The following is a 27,991-nucleotide window of genomic DNA, read 5'->3' on the forward strand; positions in this document are numbered from 1 at the left end:
GCCCTTTCCACAGGAATTCAACACCACTAGGCAAGGCCAGAGAAATGTAAATTGAGGCTCATTAGCATCTCAATTTAAAGAGCTAGCAAGAGCCCTACCTGAGGCTCATCAAGTAACTGAGATTAATAGCCTCCAGGTGAACAGCTAGAAAATAACTGAAGCTTTCCTTGGCTTGCAAATCTACCCAGGAAAGTAAGACTTGACAGTGGTGTTTAACATGAGTCCTCCCACACTCATCCAAGCCCAGTAGAGGGAGCCACAACCAACAGAACACCAATATTCACAGGGAAAATTTGGCAGGCTCAAAACCCACGGAGACAGCCAAAATGGTGAAACAGAAACAAAACCCAAATGAAAGAACAAGAGAATTCCACAGAAGATGAAATAAATTAAAGGGAAATGAGCAAGATATCAGAGGGAGAGTTCAGAGTAATACTCATGAGGAAGCTCAACAGTATGAGTAAAGACATAGAAGCATTGAAAACCAACTAATTGAAAATAAAGAATGACACATCAGAAATAAAGAAGGAATAGCCAGCAGAGTAGAGGAAGCTGAGAACCGAATCAGTGAATTAGAAGACGGTAGAAAAAAATTGCCCAATCAGAGAACCAAAAAGAAAAAAAAAAAAACAGTTAAAAAACAGGAAGAGCTGTGCCCAGATTTGCTCAGCGATTAGAGCATTGGCCCACAGACCAGAGAGGCCTGGGTTTGGTTCCCACTAAGGGCACGTACCTCGGTTGCATTTGTCTCCGGCCCCAGTTGGGGTCGTGTGGTTGGGAACCAATCGATGTGTCTCTCTCACTTTGATGTTTCTCTCTCTCTCTTCCTCCCTCTCTCCCTCTCGCTCTATCTGAATATAAGTGCAAAAAAAATGCAAAAATGTCCTTGGGTAAGGATAAAAAAAAAATATATATATATATATATATATATATATATATACACACACACACACACACACACACACACACACACACACCAGGAAGACAGCCTAAGAGAACTGAGGGACAATATGAAATGTAACAAGATCCACATCACAGAGGTGCCAGAAGAAGAAGAAAATGAGCATGGGTTAGAGAATAGATTTCAAGAAATAGTGACAGAAACCTTCCCTAACTTCGTGAAGGAAAAAGGCATACAAATTCAAGAAGCACAGAAGCCCCACGTAAGAAGAACCCAAAGAGGCCCACACCAAGACACATAATAATTAAAATGCCAAAAATCAAAGACAAAGAGAGAATCCTAAAGGCAGCAAGAGATAAGCAACAGGTTGCCTACAAAGGAACCCCCATAAGGCTATGAGCTGACTTCTCAACAGAAACACTACAGGCCAGAAGGAGATGGTATGAAGTAATCAAGGTCATGAAAAACAAGGATCTGAATCCAAGACTACTCTACTCAGCAAGGCTATCATTCAAAATAGAAGGTGAATTAAAGAGCTACCCAGACAAAAAAGGCTGAGAATATATTAGCATCAAACCAGCACTCTAAGAAATGTTAAAAGGACTGCTATAATAACCAGAATAGGAAGAGAAACATAACCATAATAAACAAAAATGGCAATAAATAATTACAAAACTATAATAAATTTAAATGTAAATGAATTAAACTCTGATCAAAAGGCACAGAATAACTGAATGGATAAGAAAGCATGATTCATATATATGTTGTTAACAAGAGACCCACCTCACAACAAAAAAACTCACATAGGTTGAAAATGAAAGGATGAAAAAAAAATCTTCGAAGCAAACACAAAAGAAAGAAAAGCTGGGGTAGCAATACTCATATCCAATAACATAGACTTCAAAATGAAGGCCATAACTAAGACAAAGAAAGCCACTATATAATATTGAAAGGACGAATCAAACAGGAAGATATAACCCTGGTAAACATATATGCACCCATAGGAGCACCAAAATAAATTTAAAAATTTCTGGAGGACTTCAAAGGAGAAATCAACAGCAATACAATCATAGCAGGGGACTTTAACACCCATCTGACATCACTGGATAGATCCTCTAGACAAAAAATTAGCAAGGATACAGAGTCTCTAAATGATACACAAGATCATTTGGACTTAATAGATATCTGCAGAGAATTACACCTCAAAACTGCAGAATTCACATTCTTCTCAAGTGCACGTGGGACATTCTCAAAGATAGACCACATGTTAGGACACAAACCAAGTCTCTACAAGTTTAAGAAGATTGAAATCATGTCAAGCATCTTCTCAGATCACAATGAAGTGAAACTAGAAATCAATTACAGCAAAAACATTCAAACACATGGAGTCTAAGTAGCATGTTATTAAACAACAAATGGATTATCAAGGAGATAAAGGAAGAAATTAAAAACTTCCTGGAAACCAATGAAAATGAACACACAACAGCACAAAATCTATGAGACGCAGCAAAAGGAGTCCTGAGAGGGAAGTTCATAGCACTACAGGCCTACCTCAAGAAACAAGAAAAATTTCTAATTGACATTCTAACCCTACAACTTAAAGAACTAGAAAGTAAACAAAAAGAAAACCCAGCCCTGGCCGGTTTGGCTCAGCGGTTGGAGCGTCGGCCTGCGGTACAGAGAGACCCGGGTTCGGTTCCCGCTAAGGGCATGTACCTCGGTTGCAGTTTGTCCCCGGCCCTGGTTGGTCGTGCGGGTGGCAGCCACTCGATGTGTCCCTTCACATCGATGTTTCTCTCTCTCCCCCCCACCCCCCACTCTATCTGAACAAAAAATGGAAAAATGTCCTCGGGTGAGGATTAAAAAAAACAAACAAACAAAAAACAAAAAGAAAACCCAGAGCAAGTAGAAGAAAAGAAATAGTAAAGATCAGAGCAGAAATAAATAACATCAAAACTAAAAAAAAAAAAAAAATTCAAAAGATCAATGAAACAAAGAGCTGGTTCTTTGAAAAGATAAACAAGATTGATGGACCCTTAGCTAGACTCACCAAAAAACAGAGAGGACCCAAATACACAAAATCAGAAATGAAAGAGAAGAAGTAACAACTGACATCACAGAAATACAAAGGATCATTAAAAAATATTAAGAACAGCCCTGGCCGGTTTTGCTCAGTGGTTAGAGCATTGGCCTGCAGTTTAGAGAGACCCAGGTTTGGTTCCTGCTAGGGGCATGTACCTCGGTTGCAGTTTGTCCCTGGCCCTGGTTGGGTCGTGTGGGTGGCAAACCACTTGATGTATCCCTTTCACATCCATGTTTCTCTCTCTCTCTCCCTCCTACTCATTCTGAACAAAAAATGGAAAATATGTCCTCTGGTGAGGATAAAAAAAAATATTAAGATACACCAACAAATGGGACAATCTAGGTGAAATGGAAAAATTTCTAGAAATACACAGTCTCCCAAAACTGAACCAAGAAAAGACAGAAAACATGAAGAGACCAATAACACTTAAGAGAATTGAAGATGTAATCCAGAAACTCCCAGCTAACAAAAGCCCAGGCCCGGATGGCTTCATGGGAAAGTTTTGCCAAACATTCAAAGAAGATCCAACACCCATTCTCCTCCAACTATTCCAAAAACACAAGAAGAAGGAAGACTTCCAAACTTATTTTATGATTCCAGCATAATTCTAATTTTAAAACCAGATAAAGACACTACAAAGAAAGAAAACTACAGGTCAATATCCCTGATGAACATAGAAGCTAAAATCCTTAGTAAAATATTAGCAAATCAGATCCAATAATACATCAAAAAAATTATTCACCATGACAAAGTGGGATTCATCCCAGGGACACAAGGCTGATACAACAGTCACAAATCAATAAATGTGATACACCACATAAAAAAAAATGAAAGATAAAAACCATACGATCATATCAATAGACACTGAAAAGGCATTTGGCAAAATCCAGCACCCATTTCTGATAAAAATGTTCAGCAATGTGAGAATAGAGCGATCATATCTTGCCATAATAAAGGCCATATATGAAACACCTACAGCCAACATCATACTCAATGGGCAAAAACTAAAAGCATTTCCCTTAAGAACAGAAATAAGACAGGGATGCCCACTTTCACCACTCTTATTTAACATAGTACTAGAAGTCTTAGCCACAGCAATCAGACATGAAGAAAAAATAAAAAGGATCCAAATTGGAAAGGAGGAAGCAAAACTGTCATTGCAGATGACATGATACTGTACATAGAAAACCCTAAAGACTCCATCAAAAATCTATTAGACTTAATAAATGAATTTGGCAAAGGAGCAGGATACAAAATTAATGTCAAGAAATCAACGGCATTCTTATACACCAATGATGAAATAACAGAAAGAGAACCTAAAAAACTCCCATTTACTATCGCAGCAGAAAAAATTAAGATACCTAGGAATAAACTTAACCAAAGAAGTAAAGAACCTCTTCACAGAAAACTACAAGTCATTGAAAAAAAGAAATAGAGGAAGATATAAAAAAGTGGAAGCATATACTTTGTTCATGAAATGGAAGACATCACTAAATTGTTCATACTACCCAAAGCAATCTATAGATTCAATGTAATCCCCATCAAAATATCAACATACTTCACAGAACTAGATCAAACACTCCAAAAGTTTATATGGAACCAAAAAAGATCCCTAATAGACCCAGCAATCTTGAAAAAGAAGAACAAAGCAGGAGGGATCATATTACCAGATTTCAGGTTATACTGCAAAGCCACTGTAATCAAAATAGCCTGGTACTGGCACAAGGACAGGCAGTTAGATCAATGGAACAGAATAGAGAACCCAGAAATTGACCCAAGACAATATGCTCAATTAATATTTGACAAAGGTGGCAAAGCATACAGTGGAGTCAAGACAGTCTCTTCAATAAATGGTGTTGGGAAAATTGGACAGCTACCTGCAAAAAAATGAAGCTAGAACACCAACTTACATCATACACAAGAATAAACTCAAAATGGATAAAAGACTTAAATGTAACTCGTGAATCCATAAAAATTCTAGAAGAAAATGTAGGCAACAAAATCTCAAACATCATATGCAGCGGAATTTTCACTGATACAACACCTAAGGCAAGAGGAAACAAAGGAAAAAATGAACACATGGGACTACATCAAACTAAAAAGCTTCTGCACAGCAAAACTAACAACCATCAAAATGGAAATGAACTCACTGTATGGGATAGCATAATTGCTAATGGTATATCAGATAAGGGGTTAATTTCCAAAATATATAGAGTGCTCATACAACTCAACAAAAGGAAGACAAAGAACCCAATTAAAAAATGGGCAGAGGACCTAAATAGACACCTCTCCAAATAGGACATACAAATGGGCAAGAGGCATATGAAGAAATGCTCGACATCACTAATCATCAGAGAGATGCAAATTAAAACAACAATGAGGTATCACTTCATACCTGTTAGAATGGCTGCCATCAACAAATCATCAAACAACAAGTGTTGGCAAGCGTGTGGAGAAAAGGGGACTCTAGCACACTGCTGGTGGGAATGCAAACTGGTGCAGCCACTGTGGAAAACACTATGGTGTTACCTCAAAAGGTTAAAAATTGAACTGCCATTTGAACCAGTAATCCCACTTCTAGGAATATACCCTAAGAACTTGAAACACCAATCAGAAAGAATATATGTACCCCTATATTCATAGCAGCACTATTTACAATAGGTAAGATCTGGAAACAACCCAAGTGTCCATCAGTAGATGAGTGGATTAAAAAGCTGTGGTACATGTACATAATGAAATACTATGCAGCCATAAGAAAGAAAGATCTCTTATCCTTTGACATGGCATAGAAGGACCTGGAGAGTATTATGCTAAGCAAAACAAGCCAAGCAGAGAAAGACAAATATCACATGATCTCACTTATTTGTGGAATATAATGAACAAAACAAACTGCTGAACAAAATTAACTCAGAGACACAGAGGTGGGGTACAGACTGACAAGCCCCAGAGGAGGAGGGGGAGAAGAGATAAACCACAGAACTTACATGCATGTATGCATAACCAATTAACGTAGACAAAAAAGCTGGGGATGGGGTGGGGAGGAAAGGGAGAAGGGTGTCAATGGGGGGAAAATGAGAAACATCTGTAGCAAAAACAAACAAATAAATAAGTAAATAACGATTTCAAAAAAAGGGGGGGGGGCAGAGGACCTAAATAGACACCTCTCCGAACAGGACATACAAATGGCCAAGAAACATATGAAGAAATGTTCAATGTCACTAATCATCAGAGAGATGCAAATTAAAACAATTATGAGGTATCACCTCACATCTGTCAGAATGGCCGTCATCAACAAATCATCAAACAACAAGTGTTGGTGAGGGTGTAGAGAAAACGGGACTCTAATACACTGCTGGTGGGAATGTAGACTGGTGCAGCCACTATGAAAAACAATATGATGTTTCCTCAAAAAATTTAAAATTGAACTGCCATTTGTCCCAGTGATTTCATTCCTAGGAATATATCCTAAGAAACCTGAAACACCAATCAGAAAAAATGTATGTACCCCTATGTCCATAACAGCATTATTTACAATTGCTAAGATCTTAAAACAGCCCAAGTGTCCATCAGTAGACAAATGGATAAACAAGCTGTGGTACATATACACAATGAAATACTACGTGGCTGTAAGAAAGAAAGATCTCTTATCCTTTGAGACGACATGGAGGGACCTGGAGAGTATTATGCTAAGTGAAATAAGCCCATCAGAGAAAGACAAATATCACATGATCTCACTTATTTGTGGAATATAATGAACAAAACAAACTGATGAACAGAATGGACCTGGAGACATGGATGTGGGGTACAGACTGACAAGCCTCAGAAGAGGGGGACAGGACATGGGGAGGGAACAGATAGACCACAGAACTTATATGCATTTATGTATAACCAATGGACATAGACAACAATGCTGGCAGAGGAGGGGGGTTGTAAGGAGAATGTCAATGGGTGAAAAGGAGAAACATCTGTAACAAAAATAAATAAATACTTTTTTTTTTTTTATTTTAAAGTTCAAGGCTACGAATTAAAAGTTGAGTTGAAATAAAGCCTAATTAAACTTAAGAACTGTGACTGGTGTTAAAAATGCATGGAGTTACCTGCATGCTCCATTTTCCATCCTTCTTATTTCCTTTTCCACATCTGGTACAATCACATTGGGAATATTGACGAAAGAATGCTGTGTATTGATAATATTTTTCTTCATGGTTAGTATAATATCTGGGGAAAGAAAAGGCTTATTAGTAGGATGATTTTTATGTATTACATATATAATCAAAAGTTTTACTCTACCATTCTTCTAACCCTGTAGTACAATCTTATTTCCTGTTATATGTGAGAATTATTCTTTAATAGAATACAAACATGGCCTTAGCCCTCAATTATCACTCGCCAGAGTTTAGTGTATTTTTTTGTAATTCAAGAATATAACAGAGGGATAGAACTGTTTTTTTAATTCTGTATTTACCCAGTTTAAAAAAAAATACTCAAGCAATGTGGGTGCAAGACAAAACTACAGGGATCTTACATACACATTAAACAATTAAGCAACAATAAAAACTAATAAAATAAAATATGAAATGTGTCTAATCAGCTATGAGTGTCTATTGGCATTCAGGAAAAAAGGGTCTTGAATGGTATTCGCTTTGGAGTGAATAAGGGTACAACTGAGCCACATTTTTAGCAAGTCTTCTCAATTATTGTCTGGGTATATTATCTCCTAAGATCAGGTGGATTGGCTGAGCCAAACATCAATTCACCTTCCAGCTGCTTCCAGCATATAGCATGCTCACATCATTGCTCTCTACTGCATTGCCTCCTCCTCACACCCCACCTCAACTGCCCTCAGTGAATGATTTCTGTCCACAGTCCTCAGAAGGACCCTCTCCCCAGTTCTGAAGGTGCCCTGCTGCTGTTCGCTGCTGCTCCTCAGGCTGCCGTGCAGGGGGCCTGGCTACAGAGTGGAGAAAGTTCCTCCTCCCAGCCGCCTGCTTCCCTGGATCACCTGAGCCTGGAGGGGCCTTCACCTTTCAAGAGCCACCACTTAAAAGACCATGCCTATTTCCACAAAAGTCACAACATGTGAGGCACCCTTGAGAGATTCCCTGGAAAACCCTGGGGAGACTTTTAATGTGGTAAAACTGGGCGTCCTGTGAGTACAGGTGGGCAGGAACAGGAATTATATGCACTGTTAATAAAATGCAAATTTATTTGGATCCAAAGACTCCGTGGGCCCAGGGACCTTTAGGTTACAGAATCATACACATTCAAGAGTGCTGCTATTTCAAGGCACCCACCGATACAGCTGGACCAGCTATTTATAGTCAGCATCCATTTTGATTGTAAGTGTCCAACAACTGTAAAATTTGTTAATATTTTTAATATCACCCCTACTTCTTAATTTTATTTTTTTAAATAGGTTTTTGGTAGTGCCTTCATGCCTCCATTAGTTTATAAGTTGTTGGAATTCAGGACAATTTCGTAAAGTTCATTTTCATTCCCCTTAATGTCTATTATGATGCTATGTAATTAATATGTGCTCAATAACTACTTCAGTTAGTTACTAAAACTGTTCATCAGTGGTATGTTGTTTTAGAAGGTATTCCATTTATTACATATTTTTAAAATGGGAATGGTGTTTACTAATTAAACAGAAAATTGTATCATTCTTGTAATAATTATTTTAAACTTGGGCTATAGTATGAAAACAGATTATTCCTAAGGAACAAAATGGTGCTCTGGCTTCAGTTCCCTGACTGCGCCACTGTTTCACACATGGACTTTAGCACATGCGCTCCCTCAGCCCGGGAAATCCACCTCCCTCGTGTCCTAGGACGGCATTACCCATTGCTCAAGTCCAAGCCAAGGTCAACTCCTCATTGACTCCCCACTCTTGACTGAGCTAATCCCTTCCTTCTCTGCCACTGTATTTTGTACGCGTTTCAATTATTTTGCTTTATGATGAATTGTTGTGCACATGTGACTACAATGAGATGTGACCTTTGAGGGTGAAAACCTTTGTAATCAGAATGCCTGCACACAATAGGTACTCCATAAATGCTTAAGTGACCAAATCTTGTGTGGTGTTTTGTTTTGTTTTTACTTAAAAGTATACTCACATGAATTTTCATTAGAAGCTATGAAAACTCACTGAATTTACTATTTTGGAAAGGTTCTTAGCCTAGTAGACATGGTGGATTGGCATGCAGCATCCGTTCCTCTCTCCTAGTGTGCTCTCATGATTTGCAAAAACTGAAAGAGCTACAATTTACATTTCCCCAATTTCTTTGCAGCTTAGGCTCTGGGTGCCAGTAAGGATAGCCAAGGAGACACTGGGTTCCGGAGGTCAGTCCCTGTGCGGTCACTAGCTTTCTGAGTGCTGAAGGCAGGATATCCAGTTGATGTCGGTGTGTGTCTAGCAGAAGAGTGGCTCTTGAGCCAATAATTGTGGAGGAAGTGGCTTCCGGATCCCTGGATCACACTTAATATGTGGCATTCTTGAACACAGTTCCAGTGGGGGATTCCTCACTGCCCATCCACAATTGTGAGAGAAGCAGAAACTTCCCTGCCGGCCAATTCTGGGATGCTGTTCTGAGGTCATGCCTGGGGGGTTAGCTTAGGGCCTATTGATCCAGTCCTTTCAATGACTGTGTAAATGCCTAGTTCGCAGAATTAAAGCTTTCTATTTAAAGGGCCAGTGTGCAGTTTGGTTTCTGCAAATGAACAGATTCTTTTCCTGATTCTCCATGCATGGGGTGCTAGGGAACATTGAAATGGTTGTCAAAACAAGAGAGAGGAATGGAGGGAAAGGACGGAGAGGGAAATGTAAAGAGAGAGAGAGAAAAATGGAAAGAGGGAAGGAGAGAGAGTAGGGAGGGAAGGCAAAAAGCAGAGGACATTACCCAAACTGCTTTTGTTTCAGTTGTTTGGAAAAAATACAGGAGGGATGTTAATGGTCAAACCATTTTTTTCACTTTTCTCCCATAGTTCTCTTACACAGGACTATTTTATTCTGGCACAATGAACCACCCTTGATTTCTGCTGGCATTTGAAGAACTGCACTATAACAAATTCTGGAATTTATTGCATTTTTTTACATTAGTCTAACCTTTCAAGACAATGAAAGTATTATCTCCTTAAATATATTCATGAGTCTTTATTGAAATGAGCAAAAACACTGTGGTGTGCACCCCACATTTACCAGCACTGAAGGGAATCTGAAGAAAGGTATGCTTAACAGTGATGCTTTTTGCTTTTTCAGAGATCTTCCACCAGATATAGAACCAACCAATATAAGGAGTACTTAGGCTTCTAAAAATCCAGGAAACGTAGCTAGCTTTAGCCATCCCCCTACTTCATAAACAAATGATAGTGTATCAGGCAGTTGTGTTTGTGGTTTTTATATAGTATCTTTGTTTAATAATACCTTTGCTCCTGCTGTTCCCTTGATATGGAATTGTTGACTCTTTGTTTTCCCAGGAAAAATCCTATTTGTTCTTCAGATATCAGTGTATAGGTCACCTCTGTGAAGACTTTGATGACTACATGGACACACTCTCCTTTTTGTATCCATAGTTCTCTACCTCTTCACACTCACACAGGCTAATTCCCAGGTGCTGACATGTCTGTCTACTCTATCAGATTGTGAGCTCTTTGGGAGTTCATCCAGGAGCAGCAGAACGCAAACTTGACACACAGTACAGCTTTGTAATGTTAAACTGGAATCAATCCTGACCCAAGTCCTAACTATGTACCATAAACATAATTTATTATTATAATGACTTTAATCTTTAGATGAAAACATAAGAAATAAAATAGAAGCTACAAAATAAATTTATTTTTATTACAAAATCAAAATAAATTGCTATGACACAAATATCTTGATTGTATGTAAGATGCTAAGAACATAAGGAAGAAAATGCTCGTGAAGAAAATGTTATGTGATCAATCAACAAACACATGAAGCACGGAGAGTTGGGGAGGGGAAGGGGAATAGAGGGAAAGAGAGATGCAAATCACTAGGAAGAGAGTTGGGGGCAATTATAAGTACTGACACTAGACAGCCAGCACTACCTCCTTATGAAAACTGCCCTGCTTAATCAGTGGCCAAGGAAATATAAAAATCTTTTTTTTATTATCACTATTTTTTAATTAATTTATTTATTTTTGTACAGATGTTTCTCCTTTTTCCCCCACTGATACCCTCCTCTCCCTCCCTCCCCGCCTTGTCCCCAGCTTTGTTGTCCATGTCCATTGGTCATGCACACATGCTATAAGTTCTGTGGTTTATCTCTCCCCCACCCCCTCTTCTGGGGATTGTCAGTCTGTACCCCACTTCCACATCTCTGGGACTGTTATGTTCATTATATTCCACAAATAAGTGAGATCATATGATACTTGTCTTTCTCTGTTTGGCTTGTTTCGCTTAGGATAATACTTTCCAGGTCCCTCCATGTTGTCTCAAAGGATAAGAGATCTTTCTTTCTTACAGCTGCATAGTACACCACTGTGTATATGTACCACAGCTTTTTTATCCATTAGGAAACTATAAATCAATAATAACAATTAATGGCACACATTCATTTAGGAGACTTTGTCCAACCAAGAAATTGCCACTTAATTACTATATGTTTCACTTTGGGACCTTGAAAATATTGTGGCTTCAGTGTGCAAATAAAGTTCTAGTTTTAAAAGGAAAAATAAAAGGATATCAACACCTACCCATACCACCACAATAATTAATGCCAGGTGGACTATTAAAGAAAAACTTATTCATGACACTTATTAAAGATGGTAAAACAGACCTTATTCGGGGAGCAGACTACTACAATGGGGTTTTATAATAAGGGAGAGAGACTGGGTTCAACTTTGAATGCATTGAGAAAAAATGGACCTAAATAACCAAGGAGGGAAGGAGGTCAATGGATGGAAAATGATTACTAAGAAGAAATATCAAGGCTAGGGGGATTCTTGCTAGTCTAACTCAGAGGGAAGGATTCTCACTGAAGGCAGACCAAGGTGATATGATAAGAGTGATAAGAGTGAGGAATACAGAATATGATTAGATATTAAGACTGATCAGACCAAGTTTGGAGGATTTTCACTAAAATAACTTTTCAGGATTCTTGCTAAACCTAGAATAAGTGGGCAAAGAACAGAGCCCAAGGTTGTAGCCTAATTAGAAAAAGGACTCAAAAGATCCTTACTCAAGTTTGGTCTAAAGAAGGGAATCATCAGAACCATAGACATAAACATAAAAGTTAAGATTATAAAGCTTTTAAAAGAAATCATGGGAGGACAACATCATGACCTTGGGGTAGCCATGATTTCTTAAAGAGAACACAGTAAAGGCACTAAACCTAAAAAAAAATGTCAATGAATTAGATGCTCTCAAATTTTAAACTTTTGCTCATCAAAAGAAAGATAATAAAATGTAAAGACAAGCCCCAGAGAATATTCAGTTCACATGCATATTAATAGCACATTCATCTGGAAAAAGTATATCTATATTCATAACATATAAAGAATTTATACAAATCAACCATAAAAAGAAATCAACCAATAAAAATATAAACAAAAAAATTGAACAAATCTTTCCTTAAAGATAAAAATAGCCCGGCCAGTGTAGCTCAGTGGTTGAGCATGGACCCACCTCTTCGATTCCCTGTCAGGGCACATGCCCAGGTTGTGGGCATGCAGGAGGTGGCCAATCAATGTTCTCTCTCATCGATGCTTCTATCTCTCTCTCTCATTCTCTTTTCCTTTCTCTCTAAAATCAATAAAGAAAAAATTTAAAAGAAAAGATAAAAATAGCCAATAAGCACATAAAAATGTGCTTAACATCATTAGTTACCAGATAAATAAGAATTAAAATCACAATGATATATCATTTCACACACAATACAATGGCTAAAATTTAAGATTGACAACATCAAATGTCATTCATATCTCTGGTGGAAGGGAAGATGGTACCCTCTTTGGCAAACTGTCAGTTTCTTACAAAGATAAACACACACCAACTCTGTTTCTTTGTAATTCCACTGTAGGTAGTTACTCATTAGAAATTACATCATATGTACACAAAAACACTTGTACAAGAAAGGTTACAGCAGCTATATTTATAGAATCACGAAATGGAGATATACCATACTTGCATCTGTCGGAGAATGGATAAACAAACTGGTTTATACAATGAAATACTTTTCAGCAATAAAAAGGAATGAACTACTGATACTTACAATAACAGGGATGAATCTCAGAAACATTACTTGGAGGGAAAGAAGCCAGATTCAAGAGTATATACTTAATGATTCCATTTATTTAAAATTCAAGAACATGTAAAACTATTAATGGTGATAGAAATCAGAATAGTAGTTGTCTGTAGTGAAGGGGAGGTCAGTTGGAATTTACTGGAAGGAGGCACAAGGGAACTTTCTGGAATGCAAGTGGGAGGTGGTTACATAAATTTATACATTGATCAAATTCATCAAATTGTACCTTTAATATATATGCATTTTTAATGCAATTAAATTTTTTTTTCTTTATTGATTTTAGAGAGAAAGGAAAAGAGAATGAGAGAGAGATAGAAACATCGATGAGAGAGAACATCGATTGGCCACCTCCTGCATGCACCCCACTGGGGATTTGGCCCACAACCTGGGCACGTGCCCTGACCAGGATTTGAACCGACAACCTCTTGGTGCATGGGTCGACGCTCAACCAGTGAGCCACACTGGCCAGGCTTTAATGCAAATTTTACCTTTGTTTTTAAAAACACAGAAAGATATTGGCATAAAAAAAAATGAAAAATAATTGTGCATTGTGATAATAATTTTTTAATGTAATAATAGAAGTAACCATTTACTGGGTTCTTACTACATGCCAGGCATAAAGCATGTAATTATCACTACAAAACTGTGAAGTAAGGATTGTCTTTAGATTTCTTTAGCCAAGGAAAAGAGAACTGGAGCTCAAAAAAAATAAATTTGCCAAGATCACATAGCCGAAAAGGATACCAAACTCCGCAGATACATGAACCAAAGTACCCACAATGCTGAAATCTGTGCCTTTTACTTCTTTATTACACTGATGATGAGTTTCCCCAAAACCTTTTGTACCAGAACTGAGAAAGCAAAAACACATTTGAATTCGAATTTTAAAGTCTTCATAATTTTAGTGTACCATAACCCACTTTTAAATTTGAGGACAATGGGATCTCAAGGGTAAAGAAACTCAAAGGCTACATATATTATGTGTCTAAACAAGTAACACTAATGTCTTGACTGACAGAAATAACTTATATGTTTAAAGATAATATTTGAATTTTAAATTGAGTGGGGGTTTTTTCTTTGGTTTGGTTTGGTGTCATATGGTTTATATTACAAGTATGATGGCCTCTGCAGGGTAGGATCATAAACACTCAAAAGCAGTTATAACTCCAAAGGTCACTTGAACCAACCTCCCACCTGAGACAGGAATGCCTCCACTGTGTTCCTGATAAATAAAGACCTGGTCTCCTTTTGAACACTTCTGACTGTGGGAACTTGCTGCCTTATGAGTACCCCTTTTCCTTGTTGGGCAGCTTTGTTCTTTAGACATTCTTTTCTTTCCTAAATAACATTTTCACCTGTCTGTCCTGAGGTTAAGTGAGTAAAGAATTTAGTGTTATGCCTGGCACATAGTAAGAGCCCAGTAAACAGTGACTTCTATTGTTGGTCTAAAGAATATATTCCTCACAGTGGCATACACTTTTTTTTTTTTTTTTTTTATCCTCACCCGAGGACATTTTTCCATTTTTTGTTCAGATAGAGCGGGAGGGAGAGAGAGGAAGAGAGAGAGAGAGAGAAATATCGACGTGAAGGGACACATCGAGTGGCTGCCACCCGCACGACCAACCAGGGCCGGGGACAAACTGCAACTGAGGTACATGCCCTTAGCGGGAACCGAACTTGTACTGCAGGCCGACACTCCAACCACTGAGCCAAACCGGCCAGGGCGCATACACTTTTGAGTTACATTGAATTTCATATAATTTCTGCCTATTAATACTCATCTGGCCCTGGCCGGTTTGGCTCAGCGGTTGGAGCGTCGGCCTGCGGTACAGAGAGACCCGGGTTCGGTTCCCGCTAAGGGCATGTACCTCGGTTGCAGTTTGTCCCCGGCCCTGGTTGGTCGTGCAGGTGGCAGCCACTCGATGTGTCCCTTCACGTCGATGTTTCTCTCTCTCTCTCTCTCTTCCTCTCTCTCCCTCCCGCTCTATCTGAACAAAAAAAAAAATGGAAAAATGTCCTCGGGTGAGGATTAAAAAATAAAAAATAAATAAAAAAGATACTCATCTTTCTGTAGGGATCCCCAGGCAGAACTGTCCCTATCTCTCCTCAGAACTTTCCCTCTCCACTTACAGGACTCTTAACAAATTAAAATGAAAGAAAGTATTTGAAGTGGGAAAACACATTTGAAGTGGGAAGTATAAAACACACTTCATTAGTTATAATAAAACAAAGAATGACTTACACTTCAGAAAACCTTAAATTCTCAAGTATAACAAGAAATAATGCTTTTTATCTCCCTTTAGTATTCAAACAACTAATGAAAATAGCTTAGCAGCCAGTAAAGTGTTTTTGTGATGCTTGTTCATGAAAGTGTACATATATTTGAAATAGCATGTTTTAAAATGTAATTAAAGTAAATTTTACTAAACAACACCACTTTTAAAGAGGCAAATTACTCCATTAACTCCTCATCAGCATCAGAATGGGGGTGTGACTATTCTCTTTATATTTACCAGCTTATTGTCATCAGTGAACACTCTCTCTGAGAGACCTCATGCCTTATGATTAAGAAAGAAACAATATGTAAGTATTTCATCTATCACAACATAGAAAAAGTTATGCGAGTTAAAAATTAAGTAAAGACAGACAATACTATCCCTACAGTCAGAACAAACGAAGCCTGGGCTTTGCTCAGACCCGAAAAAGAAATCACTTCCTTTGTCCCAAAATTTCATGTTGGTCTAAGTGTTCTAACATGGAAAAACTTTAAAAAATTATACAATCACTTTTTAAATACATAGGAACCCTAGGAAAAGCATGGAAAACACAAAGAGAAAAAAAAACAAAGACAATTTTCTACTCCAGACTTTATTTGAAAATACAGTTCCCTACTACTTTTATGGTTTCCTTCTTCAAATTTTAATTTTAATCTACTTCAAAATTATTTGGGTGTAAGGTGTGAAGTAGGAATTTAACCATATTTTCTAAATGACCAGCCAATATTCTGAACAGCATTTAATTTGTAATCTGTAGCCCACCTTTTCCCCCACTGATTTGAAATATCATCCTCCTAAACTTACCTTGCCAACCAATGAGATTTTGATGGGATTTGCATTAAAATCATAGAATAAGTTAGGAAGTTATTTTTCTTTATGTTTTCAAAAAGGTTTCTACATATAGATCCTACATTTTTATTGTTAATTTCTAGATGTTTTATATTTTTGTTTCTACTGTCACTTAGTTTCCCCCTTGTATTATTTTTTTCTGTCATAAAATTATTTTTATTTATTTATGGTGAAACCAGCCACCTTACTGATCTTTTTTTTTTTTTTATCCTCACCTGAGGACATTTTTCCATTTTTTGTACAGATAGAGTGGGAGGGAGAGAGAGAGAGAAACATCGACGCGAAGGGACACATCGAGTGGCTGCCACCCGCACGACCAACCAGGGCCGGGGACAAACTGCAACCGAGGTACATGCCCTTAGTGGGAACCGAACCCGGGTCTCTCCGGACCACAGGCCGACGCTCTAACCGCTGAGCCAAACTGGCCAGGGCCACCTTACTGATCTTTACAAAAATTATTTCTAGTAGTTTTTATGTTAATAATTTCTGTTTTTAGTAATACAATCATGTAACTTACATAAAATTATGATTTTCTTTCCTCTTTTTAGAGAGGCATTTAGCTTTGATATCTAATTGCCTTGAATAAAATGTCCAGGATATAATAAATAACAGTGTTGATATCCTGATATCAAAGCTGTCTTACATACATAATATAGTTCTTGGCTTTATAAGAATGTTTCTAGAGTTTTACTCTTAAGCATAATACCAACTGTTGGTTTGAGATCAATGTTTTATTCATGTTTCCATTTATTCCTTTTTTTTCCATTTTTTTAAATTAGAAATTGGAATGAATGTTGAAATGTTGATTTTTATTGCCACTCTTGCTGTGATAGAAATAATCTTGTTTTTCCTTTGATAATTAATATGATTGGCTATATTAACAAATTATTTTAATAGTTGTGGAATAAACCCTTCTTGATTATAGTAAGTTCTTTTCATATGCTATTGGATCCTAGCTGTTAATATTTTATTTTAAATTTTTTGCATTTGTAGAAAAAGGTAAAATTAATCTGTAGTCTGAGAAAGGGTTTATGATAGTAATTTTTTAATTTTTTTACCTACTTTTCATCTTGTTTGGTATCCTAGGATTGTTAACCAGACATCTGAAAAGAACCATAAAGTTCTTTTAGAGGATTCATTTTCCCCCAAACGCAAATTTTTGAATCAAAATTAGTGAATCAAAGGGACACAACTGCTTTGGAAGATGACTTTCAGCTTTTAGTTTTCACTGAGTCACAAAAATTCCTCACTTAAGTGAATATGTAAAACACTATATATAGCAAAGCAAATGGATGAGAAATCTCATGGATAATGCAGACAAAATTAATATGGAACATGTACTATTTTTTAAAAAAGAAAAGAAAAATCACGTTCAGCTAAATAAAGAGGTTCGTGAGGAAGATGGCACTGGACAGAAGCATGGTCTATACTCAGGGTCCAATCAGGAAAAGGGCCAAATCAGATGGTTTAACAGTGAGAATTTAAGACAGAGAATTAATAACAAAGGTGTTGGAAAACATAAACAGGGAAAGTAAGAAAACCCAGAGATGAGCAATAACGGGCACAGCGACGACCTCTAGAGCAGGAGACAGAGAGAAAGAGGAAGCTTATTGGAGCCTAAATCAAGGGCTGCTCAGCAGGAATAGGGTCGGAGAGGGAGAGGCTGCCGTGGAAGATGGACCCACGGTGGGAGATGCCGCCAGAAGCAATGCATGAGTGGGAGAAATGACCTGCTTCGTCTCTCCTCCACGGTACCTCCCAGAGGCCGAACCCGAAATAAAGTCAGTGGGCAATGAATCCTGGGAAACAGGTTGCAGGGAAATGGGGCAAGCATCTAAGAGCAAACAGAAAACGAGGGGCATGTGTGGGTAGGATTTTACAAGTGGAAATGAGCTAGAGAAAAGACCTTTGCTTCTGGGTGAAAGGGAATTCGTGAGAAAAGCCATGGTGGTGGAAGAGGAAACCTGTCAGGAGAATAGAGATCCATCTGCTTCACTGGTGGGTACAGAGAAGCAGTGGGAAATAGACATGGAAAGTAAGAGGATTTTGTCAAAATAGGTCCTCATTCTTCATTCCACAACGAGTAGTCACTGCAGATTTTGAGGCATGAGAATGACATCTTCCCAGTGTACTTTGGGAAGATTAACCGGGCAGGAGAGCACATGACAATTGGATTAGGAACATTACAAAGTCTTGCTATAGAGTCTCAGCTTGTTCCTTGACATTGCTCATCAATCTTCTTCCTTTAACTACAGAAGTGTTCTAAGCCCCGCTCTAAAGTCCTGCTTCCAGTTCCAGCCCCAAGAGACATCCCCTACTTTACTAAACTCTAGCCACACTGGCCCACTCACTGATTAAAACTACTAGAGGGCCCTGGCTGGCTCAGCGGTTAGAGCATCGGCCCCAGGACAAAGGAGTCGGGAGCTCCATTCCGGTCAAGGGTTGTGGTTCATCCCCCACCCTGGTCGGAGTCGTGGGGGAGTCAAGCAGTCAGTGTGTGTCTCTCATATCGTGCTCTCTCTCTCTCTCTCTCTCTCTCTCTCTCTCTCTCATTACTCCTCCCTCCCACTCTATCTGAAAATAAATGGAAAAATATCCTCAGGTAAGGATTAAAAAACAAAAACAAACTGCTGGAGGAATGAGCGAAGTCTGTTTGGCAGCCAGCACCCACAGCACCTAGTGAAGGGTGTGCCCAGAGCAGGCACACAGAGAACAGCTACTGAATTGACTTAGTGTCTAGGAAAAGAGTCTGAGGCTGTCAGAAAACTAAATTTTGACCAAAAAAAAATCTGCTTGGTAACAATAGTCCTTCAATCATTTCTTCCTTCCATTTCCCTTCCCTCCCACTAGAAATAGTCAACCCCTACTAGCAGCAGGAAAGGTGCTACATGCTATGAATTCAGAGACTAATAAAATATATGCTACATGCTGCCAAGAAGTGCATATTATAGTTAACAAAACACATAAGGTATTTAATAGATAAGGAACACTTTTGCAGGCTATCTCTAGGATCCCATTGGAAAACAAAGCAGGGTTAATTCACTGCATGCATTGAATGCTCTGTTATCCTAAAGAGAATGAGTCATTGAAGGAATCTAAGTAAGGACACTCCCAGTTTTCCAACTAGGTGAGAATTTAGGGATTGTGAAATAGGTATGCCACTTCAGGCGATAGGAAGGAAGGATCTGGGCTAGGAATATGTGGAAGGATTACAGGGGATCACTAGGCTCCCAACTGATGCAATAGTGCATAGGGTGTTGTGATTTTCTCTTACCATGTGCAGTAATTCAGGTGGGAAAGAGACAAAAAAGCAGTTATCCGGAATAACCCAAGATGTGGATCAGTAGGGGGGGTAGAGGGACGAGGAGCAGAGGAGCTAAGGAGGTTCATCTAAATGACATGCATCACATGTCTGAGGCTGAAGGGAGAAGAAGGGGATGCTGGGCAGGGAGGATATATTAGGAAATATAGGTCAAGGGAATAAATACCGCAATAAAGTTGAAGAAGGGGTCTAGTGGGAAAGAGTAAGAGCTGGAAGCAGAGGAGGCTGCGGTCAGGAAATGAGATGCTATCGTGAAGGTTACCATCGTGGAGGGGAAGCAGGTCTCAGTAAAGGACTCAGGTGACCACATTGGAGAAGAGGAAGAAAAAGGTCACAGGAGTTGTGGAAGACAAGAACCTGTGAAGCTAGGGACTCAGACACCTCAGGTGCATCATATTTTATAGATGCGGAGCTTGCCCAGAAGCACGGTGAGACTCAGTAGGAAAGGGACATCGAACAGTAGGTGCCAAATTATTTGATGAATGTGGAGTGGCAACAAAGAGGTCAGTAGATGGCCAAGATGAAGACTAGAAAGACAAGCTTTGTGGAGAAAGACAAGGATGTAGTGAAGGATTTAGAAGTGGCAGTTGGGAGATAGGAAAATGTCAGCCTCTTTCTGAGTAGATAAGGTATTTCTAGTCTATGCCTCAATGGAATCTGTCCAAATTCTAAACAGTTCCTCAGACTTAAAGGGAAACATTTCTGATTACTTCTGTGAAAATGCCTCTGGGAATTGTTAATGACTGCTTCACACCTGCATCAATCAACCTTTCAGCCTCTATACTTTCTGACCGTAGGGACAGAGAGAGAGGAAAGAAATGTTTATTGAGTGCCTTTTACACTGAAGCACATGTTAGATGAAGGCATATGAGGCAAGGCTTTATGCTCTCCGTTTTGCAGGAGAGGACCTGAAGCTCAGGAAGGTTAAATGATTTGCTCAAGATCAAGTGACTTGTCTGTACAGCTGGTGTGCAAAAACAGGCTGCAAGGCCCAACCTCTTTCCATGCGGCTCAGAAAAGGCACGATATGGGAATTCAGTCACCAATTGCCTCAAGCGACACTTGTTTGGCCCTGCTTCGTTCCTATCAGTGTGGTCTTCTCCATGAAAGTGTGTCTTTTGGATTCAGCCAGTTATTTACAATGCAGTGACATAAATTCAGAAAGCGTGTCTAAAAACATCGACTACGTAAAAGGGGTGGCCTTGGGAATTTTAACTTCCAATGATATCCTTTAGGATCCCCAAGACACCCCCAAGTAATACACTTTAAAAAAAAACAAAAAAAAAACAGATTTAGCCCTGGCCGGTTTGGCTCAGTGGTTGGAGCATCGGCCTGCGGCCCCGAGAGACCCGGGTTTGGTTCCCGCTAAGGGCATGTACCTCGGTTGCAGTTTGTCGCCGGCCCTGGTTGGTAATGCGGGTGGCAGCCACTCGATGTGTCCCTTTCACATCGATGTTTCTCTCTCTCTTCCTCTCTCCCCCTCCCACTCTACCTGAACAAAAAATGGAAAAATGTCCTCAGATGAGGATAAAAAAAAAACAGATTTAGTCAATAAATGTAGCTTTAAAAATAGGTTTCTAGCCCTCACTTCTCACCAGATGATTGCTCCTAAGCCCCTATTATGTAAATTTCTGAATCTACCACTATCCTTAGAAAAAATACCAGAAAGGATTTTTTATAATTTCACTCAACTGCACTCCTAAAAGGAAGAAATAATTTTTGTTCTGTGTTTTATTCATAGAACCTAGCAAGTACCCAGTGATATTTGCAGAAAGAATGAATGAGTAAATGAATAAACGAGGGAGCAGGGGTGAAAGTGATGAGGAAAGGAATCCCACTCATCTTTGCTTTGCTTCTACTCCAAACTCTTTTTAAATTTTTTTTCTTTATTAATTTCAGAAAAAGAGGAAGGAAGAGGGAGAGAGAGAGAGAAACATTGAGAGAGAACATCAATTGGCTGCCTCCTGCATGCCCCCCACTGGGGATTGGGCCCACAACCTGGGCATGTGCCCTGACCAGGAATCGAACCTGTGACCTCTTGGTGCATGGGTCGACGCTCAACCACTGAGCCACACCGGCCAGGCCAAACTCTTTATTAAAGTCGCCTGCCCCATTTCCTCTGCTTGTCACTTTCTCCCAACCCATAAGATTCTGGTGCAGTGAGTCAGGATTATAGGGACACTCAAATCTGATGATCCTGTGGTCACTAGAAAGGTGGCAAGGATGTTTGTCTCACTTTTTTGTCAATCGGTAATAAGTTCTGGACCACCAAAGCAAAAAAGGCAGATTGTTAAGCAATATTTATAGTATCATCTCATTGTATTAAAAATTATGTATATGTACAGCGTAAAGATAAGCACCGTAATGTTAAAGATAATAAGATTTTAGTGGTGGCATAAGTATTTTCTCTTTCTTCTTTTTGTTCTGTATTTTCACCCAATGTATTTTTTAATGAGAAAAAAATGTAGTACTTTTACATGGGATTTTGTTTAGAAGCAAAAATCATTTGTGTCAGCACTTTTGCTTTACAATAATGTTTTCTAGTCCTTTCCCAATCTCAGTAGTCAATTGCGGAGCTTAGATTGTTTCTCAATGTTTAACAATGCTCCCAGAGCTGTGTAACCACCCACAACAGGCTTTGCTAGCTGTGCTGCAACAGGGAGGTAGCCAGTGCCTGAAGACAGCCTTCTCCTGCTGGCAAAGACTTGGGTTCTAGTCTCAGCCCTTCACCAAACGGCCAGTGAGACCTCAGCAGAGATCTTTCTGACCTTCAGTTTCCTCTTTGTACAGTAGAGATGATGATATCCTCCCTGCCTATTTTAATGATTCTCTATTTGGACCTAATGACAAATATATATAAAGCAATACTGAAGGCTGTGAAGAGTTTTACAAAAGCAGGTTGATGATATTATTATATAATCTCCAAGCTCAGAGAGAGAGAGAGAGAACCATCAACTTCCTTATGGAGACAAACAGAGGTAAAATGATTAAAATAGTATTTCTTTAATCCCCCCACCACCACCCCTTGAACTATAACTTTGAGAAATCAGATTTGTCAAGGCAACTAGTTAACAATGATCTTTACAGGATCATACAAAAGCTGCAGTTCCCATGGAAAGGAAAACAGTGCTGATGCAGCACTATTGCCGTGTGTGTGTGTGTGTGTGTGTGTGTGTGTGTGTGTGTCCCCATAGCAAACACAAGGACCTGGCAGGCTTGTTGTGGCAACACTTTCTCAGGAGGGAACAATTCCACCAAGGAAGTCATCATTACCATAATCATTATCATTACCTTCACAATCCACAGAAAATTTACAAAGCAGCATCATAAATAAAATCTCAGCTCATCAAAATCCAATTAACAAAACCATCAAATAACAATACATTTTCTAGTACTATTGTTTTTTTAGTCAAAACATTTTACAAGAAAACATGGTGAAATAAAAGAGTGCTTTAAGTGCTAGAAGATGTGTCATGAGGGCAAAATACCTGTTTTGTTCACTAGAAATATTTTTCAAATACATTTAAAGAATTTATTATAACTATAATCACATATATTATGACCATGGAACATCACAAGACCCTACATCATAAAAGAAAGTTTTTTTTCTTTATTGATTTTTTTAGAGAGAAAGGAAGGAAGAGGGAGAGAGAGAGAAACATCAATGAGAGAGAACATCGATAGGACACCTCCTGCATGCCCCCCTCTGGGGATTTGACCCACAACCTAGGCATGTGCCCTGACCAGGAATTGAAACAGCAACCTCTTGGTGCATGGGTCGATGTTCAACCACTGAGCCACACCGGCTGGGCAAGAAAGTATTTTTTAAAATCAAGATGTCATATTAAGCAAGGGTAAAAAAAATAAAAATAAAATAAAAATAGACTTTTCACGATGGTTGGAGGTCTTAATGTGTTATTGTTCCCACGTTCTCCATTGAATCAGAAGTATTCAGAATTCCAAATTTGACCATAAAATTTAATAAATTCTGATTAACTGAAGATTTCTTGGCCTTTTTTGTTGGGTACCTCATCCTGTCTGTTTCATAATGGAATGTCTCAGAAATGCATGTGGAGGTGTCCTTGGAAAGTGAATTTAGGGTTCCAACCTTCCATAAAAATCTATTATGATTTCACCATAAGTACTGACTACATTTTAAAATCATTCTTTTGGCTGAAGCATTTACTTCCTTCTACTACATCTATGTTTCATGTGACTGTCCCATGAAACATACGTTTCCAGTATTCTCTAAAATTCTTAAGAGCAGAAAACTTTCCTTTTCTTTTAATATCCCCAGACCAAAACAAATACAAACTATTGATGGGGATAATAAAGGTGAGCAAATACATAAAAAGGCAAATAAATATTTAGCACCCAGCACTTGAGTTTCCTAAGACTTGAATTACACAAAGATTTTGTCAGTCCCAAGAAGTATTCAAAATTCAGGATTATTTTTTCCCGCTTTTCTTACACATTAATACCTTATACCCAAAAGAAACGCATTTGAAAGGACTGATATTTTTACTTGCAAACAATTTGCAGACAACATAATTCAATCTGTCCTTAACATTTTTGCTTCTCTTTGTGAACAGCAGCACCATGTAGCTTGCTGAGGTGTGAAGGAGAGCCAGAAAAGAAAGATCGACGGTTGATTAAGACTGACATTAAGCCCTAGAGAAGTTAATAGGAGAACCACATGAATGCTAAAAGTCCAATATGACAATTTTGTGTAACAATTTTTGTGTGACGATTTTGTTCCAACTCTGTAGAGGTGGAAGATACGCAAGGTTCTCCAAAGCAGGGAATGCGTAACTAGAGTTGGAAGGACGGGTAGGAGTTTGCCAGGCAGTAGAGGAAATGAGCATTCTTGGCAGGGGAAACAGTATGTGAAAAAGGTAAAGAATGAAGAAAAGAGTAAATACTTCTCATGTCTGGAATTAGTATACCTGAGGGTTTGTGGGTCCCTCAGCACTTACAAGACATGGAGCATTTATCATCAGTACATTGATCCACTATTTTATAGTGATCCACTTATATCGGTGTCTTTCCCACCAGACTTGAGAGCAGGTACAAATGAGCTCTAATTTTATATATGGGTCCAACATCTTACATAATGCCTGGCTCATAATAACAGAAAACAATGTTTTACTTTTGTCATTTATTTTATTGTATAGGAACTACCATAAAAAATCTACATTCCATTATTTTAATGACTGTATTTAAATAACCATTCCTATGACAGTACAATGTATGTATTTATTATTTTCAGTAACAGAATAATTTTGTCAAATTTCCAAGAAAACAATGTGTTCTAAAAGAGATTTTAATAAGTTTATGGATTAACTTTGGGAGAATCAATATTCTTAATATAGAAAAAAATTTTAATCACATGACAAGCGATGTCTCATTTATTTGTGGCTTTTATTTTTGTTGTTAATTCTCACCTGAGGATATTTTTCCTTTGATTTTTAGAGAGAGTGGAGGAAGGGAGAAAGAGAAATAGCAACGCGAGAGAGACATATTGACTTATTGCTCACCCTTGATCGGGAATCGAATCCATGACCCTTTGGTGCGTGGCCCGATGTTCTATCCACTGAGCCACACCAGCCAGGGCTATTGAAGGCTTTTAAAAATCTACTCTGTAAGTCTTTATAATTTTCATTAAATAAGCTATGTGCATGTCTTATTAAATGTATCCTATGTATTTAAATTTATTTGCAAATAAGATCTGTTTGTTTATTATATTGCTTAATTAGTTATTACTGGTATATAGGAGAGCTATTGATTTATGTATTTATTTTTTATCAAACATTAGTTTTCTTTATTGTTGTTTTTTATCCTTACCCAAGGACATTTTTGCATTTATCTTTAGATAAAGTGGAAGGGAGAGAGGGAGAAAGAGAGAGAGAGAAATATTGATGTGAGAGAGACACATTGACTGGCTGCCATCCACACGACCCCAACTGGGGCCGGGGACAAACTACAACCAAGTTACGTGCCCCTAGCAGAAACCGAACCTAGGTCTCTCTGGTCCACGGGCCTATGCTCCAACCCCTGAACCAAACCAGCCAGGGCAAACTTATTAGTTTGAATTTGAGTTTTTGTGAAGACAATTATATTATCCATAATGATAATTTTATCTCTTTAAAACGCAGCAACTGAGTCAAAGCATGTCCTATCCTTGGTCTGTTCTCAAAATGTATTTCTTTTAAAACTAGACCACCAACTTACACCATAAACCAGCATAAACTCAAAGTGGATAAATGACTTAACATAAGTCAGGAAACCATAAAAACCCTGGAGGAAAATCATAGTAAAATCTCAGACATCTTTAATCTGCTGATGGGAAGCTACATTATGTATCTCCTTTAAGGGGGTGTAGAAAAGTACCAGCAGTGGAAAGTTTGGTTAGTGCCATAGCTAAAACTTAAAATATGGCAGCCCAAGTCCCACATGCTCTTACCCAAGGTGAAGGCTCTGGTATTAGTGGGTTTATTCCTTTGACCTATTTATAGGGACACAGGAGGAAACAAAGGAAAGTTTCTGCCTAAGACAATGCCTGGCATATAGTAGGTAGTTAATAAATATTTGATGAATAAATTAATAAGTAAAAATATTTAAGGTACACTGCCTGTTTTGGGAAGTAGTTCTTGGGCTCTTTCAATTTTGCCTATAATTTCCGTTCAATTTATTTTTTTACTTCTTAATTTAAATTTAGACATTATGTGTGTAGAAAATAATCTATTTTATCCAGACTTTTTTATTTTTAGCTCATATCAACTTCACAGGTTAGAAATTACCTCAAAAAAGAGAAAGATCTGCAATAGCTGCTTTACTGTTATCTTCCATTAAAGAGCTATTTTGGCATTGTTTTTTTCTTTCCCATACTTTTCTTTCTCCATTTCTAAGGGATCCTTAATTTATACTTTATTAAGTTCTAACTTTATTTGACTGTGTGGCCAGAGAATGTAACTTGTATACTTTTTTTGCCTTGATAAAATTATTTTTGTGATCAATATTTATAAATATTCCAAGAATAGAGGAGTGTGTATTCTCTATGGCACTCAACAACTATTTGTTTTTTATTTACACTCTGATGCTTCACACCCATCTTCTTTTGTCTGCCTGCTTCATCTAACAATGACATGAGTGAGCAATATTTATGAAAAGAATAAATACAGTAGAACAAATTAATTAAGGGATATATAAACAAAATAGTCAAAATGTAAAAAGTCAGTTTAAGATGTGTCCTTATTGATAGGAACATTTTAAAAGCTTGGCTTAATAATGTCTAACTTTCTAATGTAGAATAAAATCACGAATGTTTTAAATCCTATCATCTTGGCACAACAATATGATAAAGAGTAATTTTTAAATTTATAAAAGCAAAACATGACAGTAATTGATAACAATTTTTTAAAGTCTAATTAAAATATACATTCTTATCATGAAGAATTAAAAGAAGGTAAGGTAATTTAAATTCTGGCTCCATTACATAATAGTAATATGTTGCCTTGAGAAAGTCACTTAATCTCTTTGAATCACTTATTTATCTCTAAAAGGGGATGTACAGGTTATAATAATGTTTATAAAGCACTTAATCTTTAAAAATTTCTCAATGAGTTGAGACTCATATTTTTAGGAGTTAATTTTTATTAAGATTTATATGAATTTGATCTCCAAATACTTTAAAGAAGAAGTAAACCAGTATATAATACTTCCTTTAGGGAAAGACACACCTGCCAAAGTTATTGTTTTTGACTTCTAAAATGAACTTGAAATTTGCAAAAAGTAGCTAGTATTTACCATGCATGGTGTGATATTCAGATTAGCAGAATCACATTGCTAGGCCTTTACTTACTGTTATGTTAAACTAAAATTATATTTTAGCAGAATGCTCATTTATCTGTCAAAAATACAGAAAAGTCAATAAAAATACAATCATCAGATATAAGTAGAATGCATGTAGTTTGGAAAACAAAGCAAATACTGATATTTTGAGGTATAAGTTTATGTGAAAATACACTGTAATTAGCACTGGGTTCTTACCTTCGGTTGCTTAGGCAATATATCTGTGTCTTCTAGAAAAGGGAGTCAGTGGTGTATCCAAAACCAACAGGGAGATAGTGTAAATCTTGACATTGTCAAAATCCAGGCCTTAATTTTTTTAAATAATAAATATGCTGATCTTTTTCCTTTCTTTAAACATGTGTAAATGGCCAGTTTTCATAATCATTTCCAGGGAAAGAAACAATTCTGTGGCATTGACAAGGGAGAATTTTCATGAGCCAG

General features: G+C 37.9%; 1 protein-coding gene across 1 annotated transcript in view; it reads right to left on the minus strand.

The window, feature by feature from the left end:
* The window catches only part of CNGA1 (cyclic nucleotide gated channel subunit alpha 1), a 38,359-nt gene extending 10,368 nt beyond the window's left edge, over nt 1–27,991 (minus strand). Inside the window, exons 1-2 of the mRNA XM_036277422.1 lie at nt 27,749–27,991; nt 7,082–7,202 (exon numbers count right to left, since the gene is read on the minus strand). Coding sequence (XP_036133315.1) covers nt 7,082–7,188 — 107 coding nt within the window. The 5' untranslated portion in view covers nt 7,189–7,202; nt 27,749–27,991. The remainder of the gene's footprint in view (nt 1–7,081; nt 7,203–27,748) is intronic.

The sequence above is a fragment of the Molossus molossus genome, unplaced genomic scaffold (assembly GCF_014108415.1).
Source record: "Molossus molossus isolate mMolMol1 unplaced genomic scaffold, mMolMol1.p scaffold_m16_p_1, whole genome shotgun sequence".
Classification (NCBI taxonomy): Eukaryota; Metazoa; Chordata; class Mammalia; order Chiroptera; family Molossidae; genus Molossus; species Molossus molossus.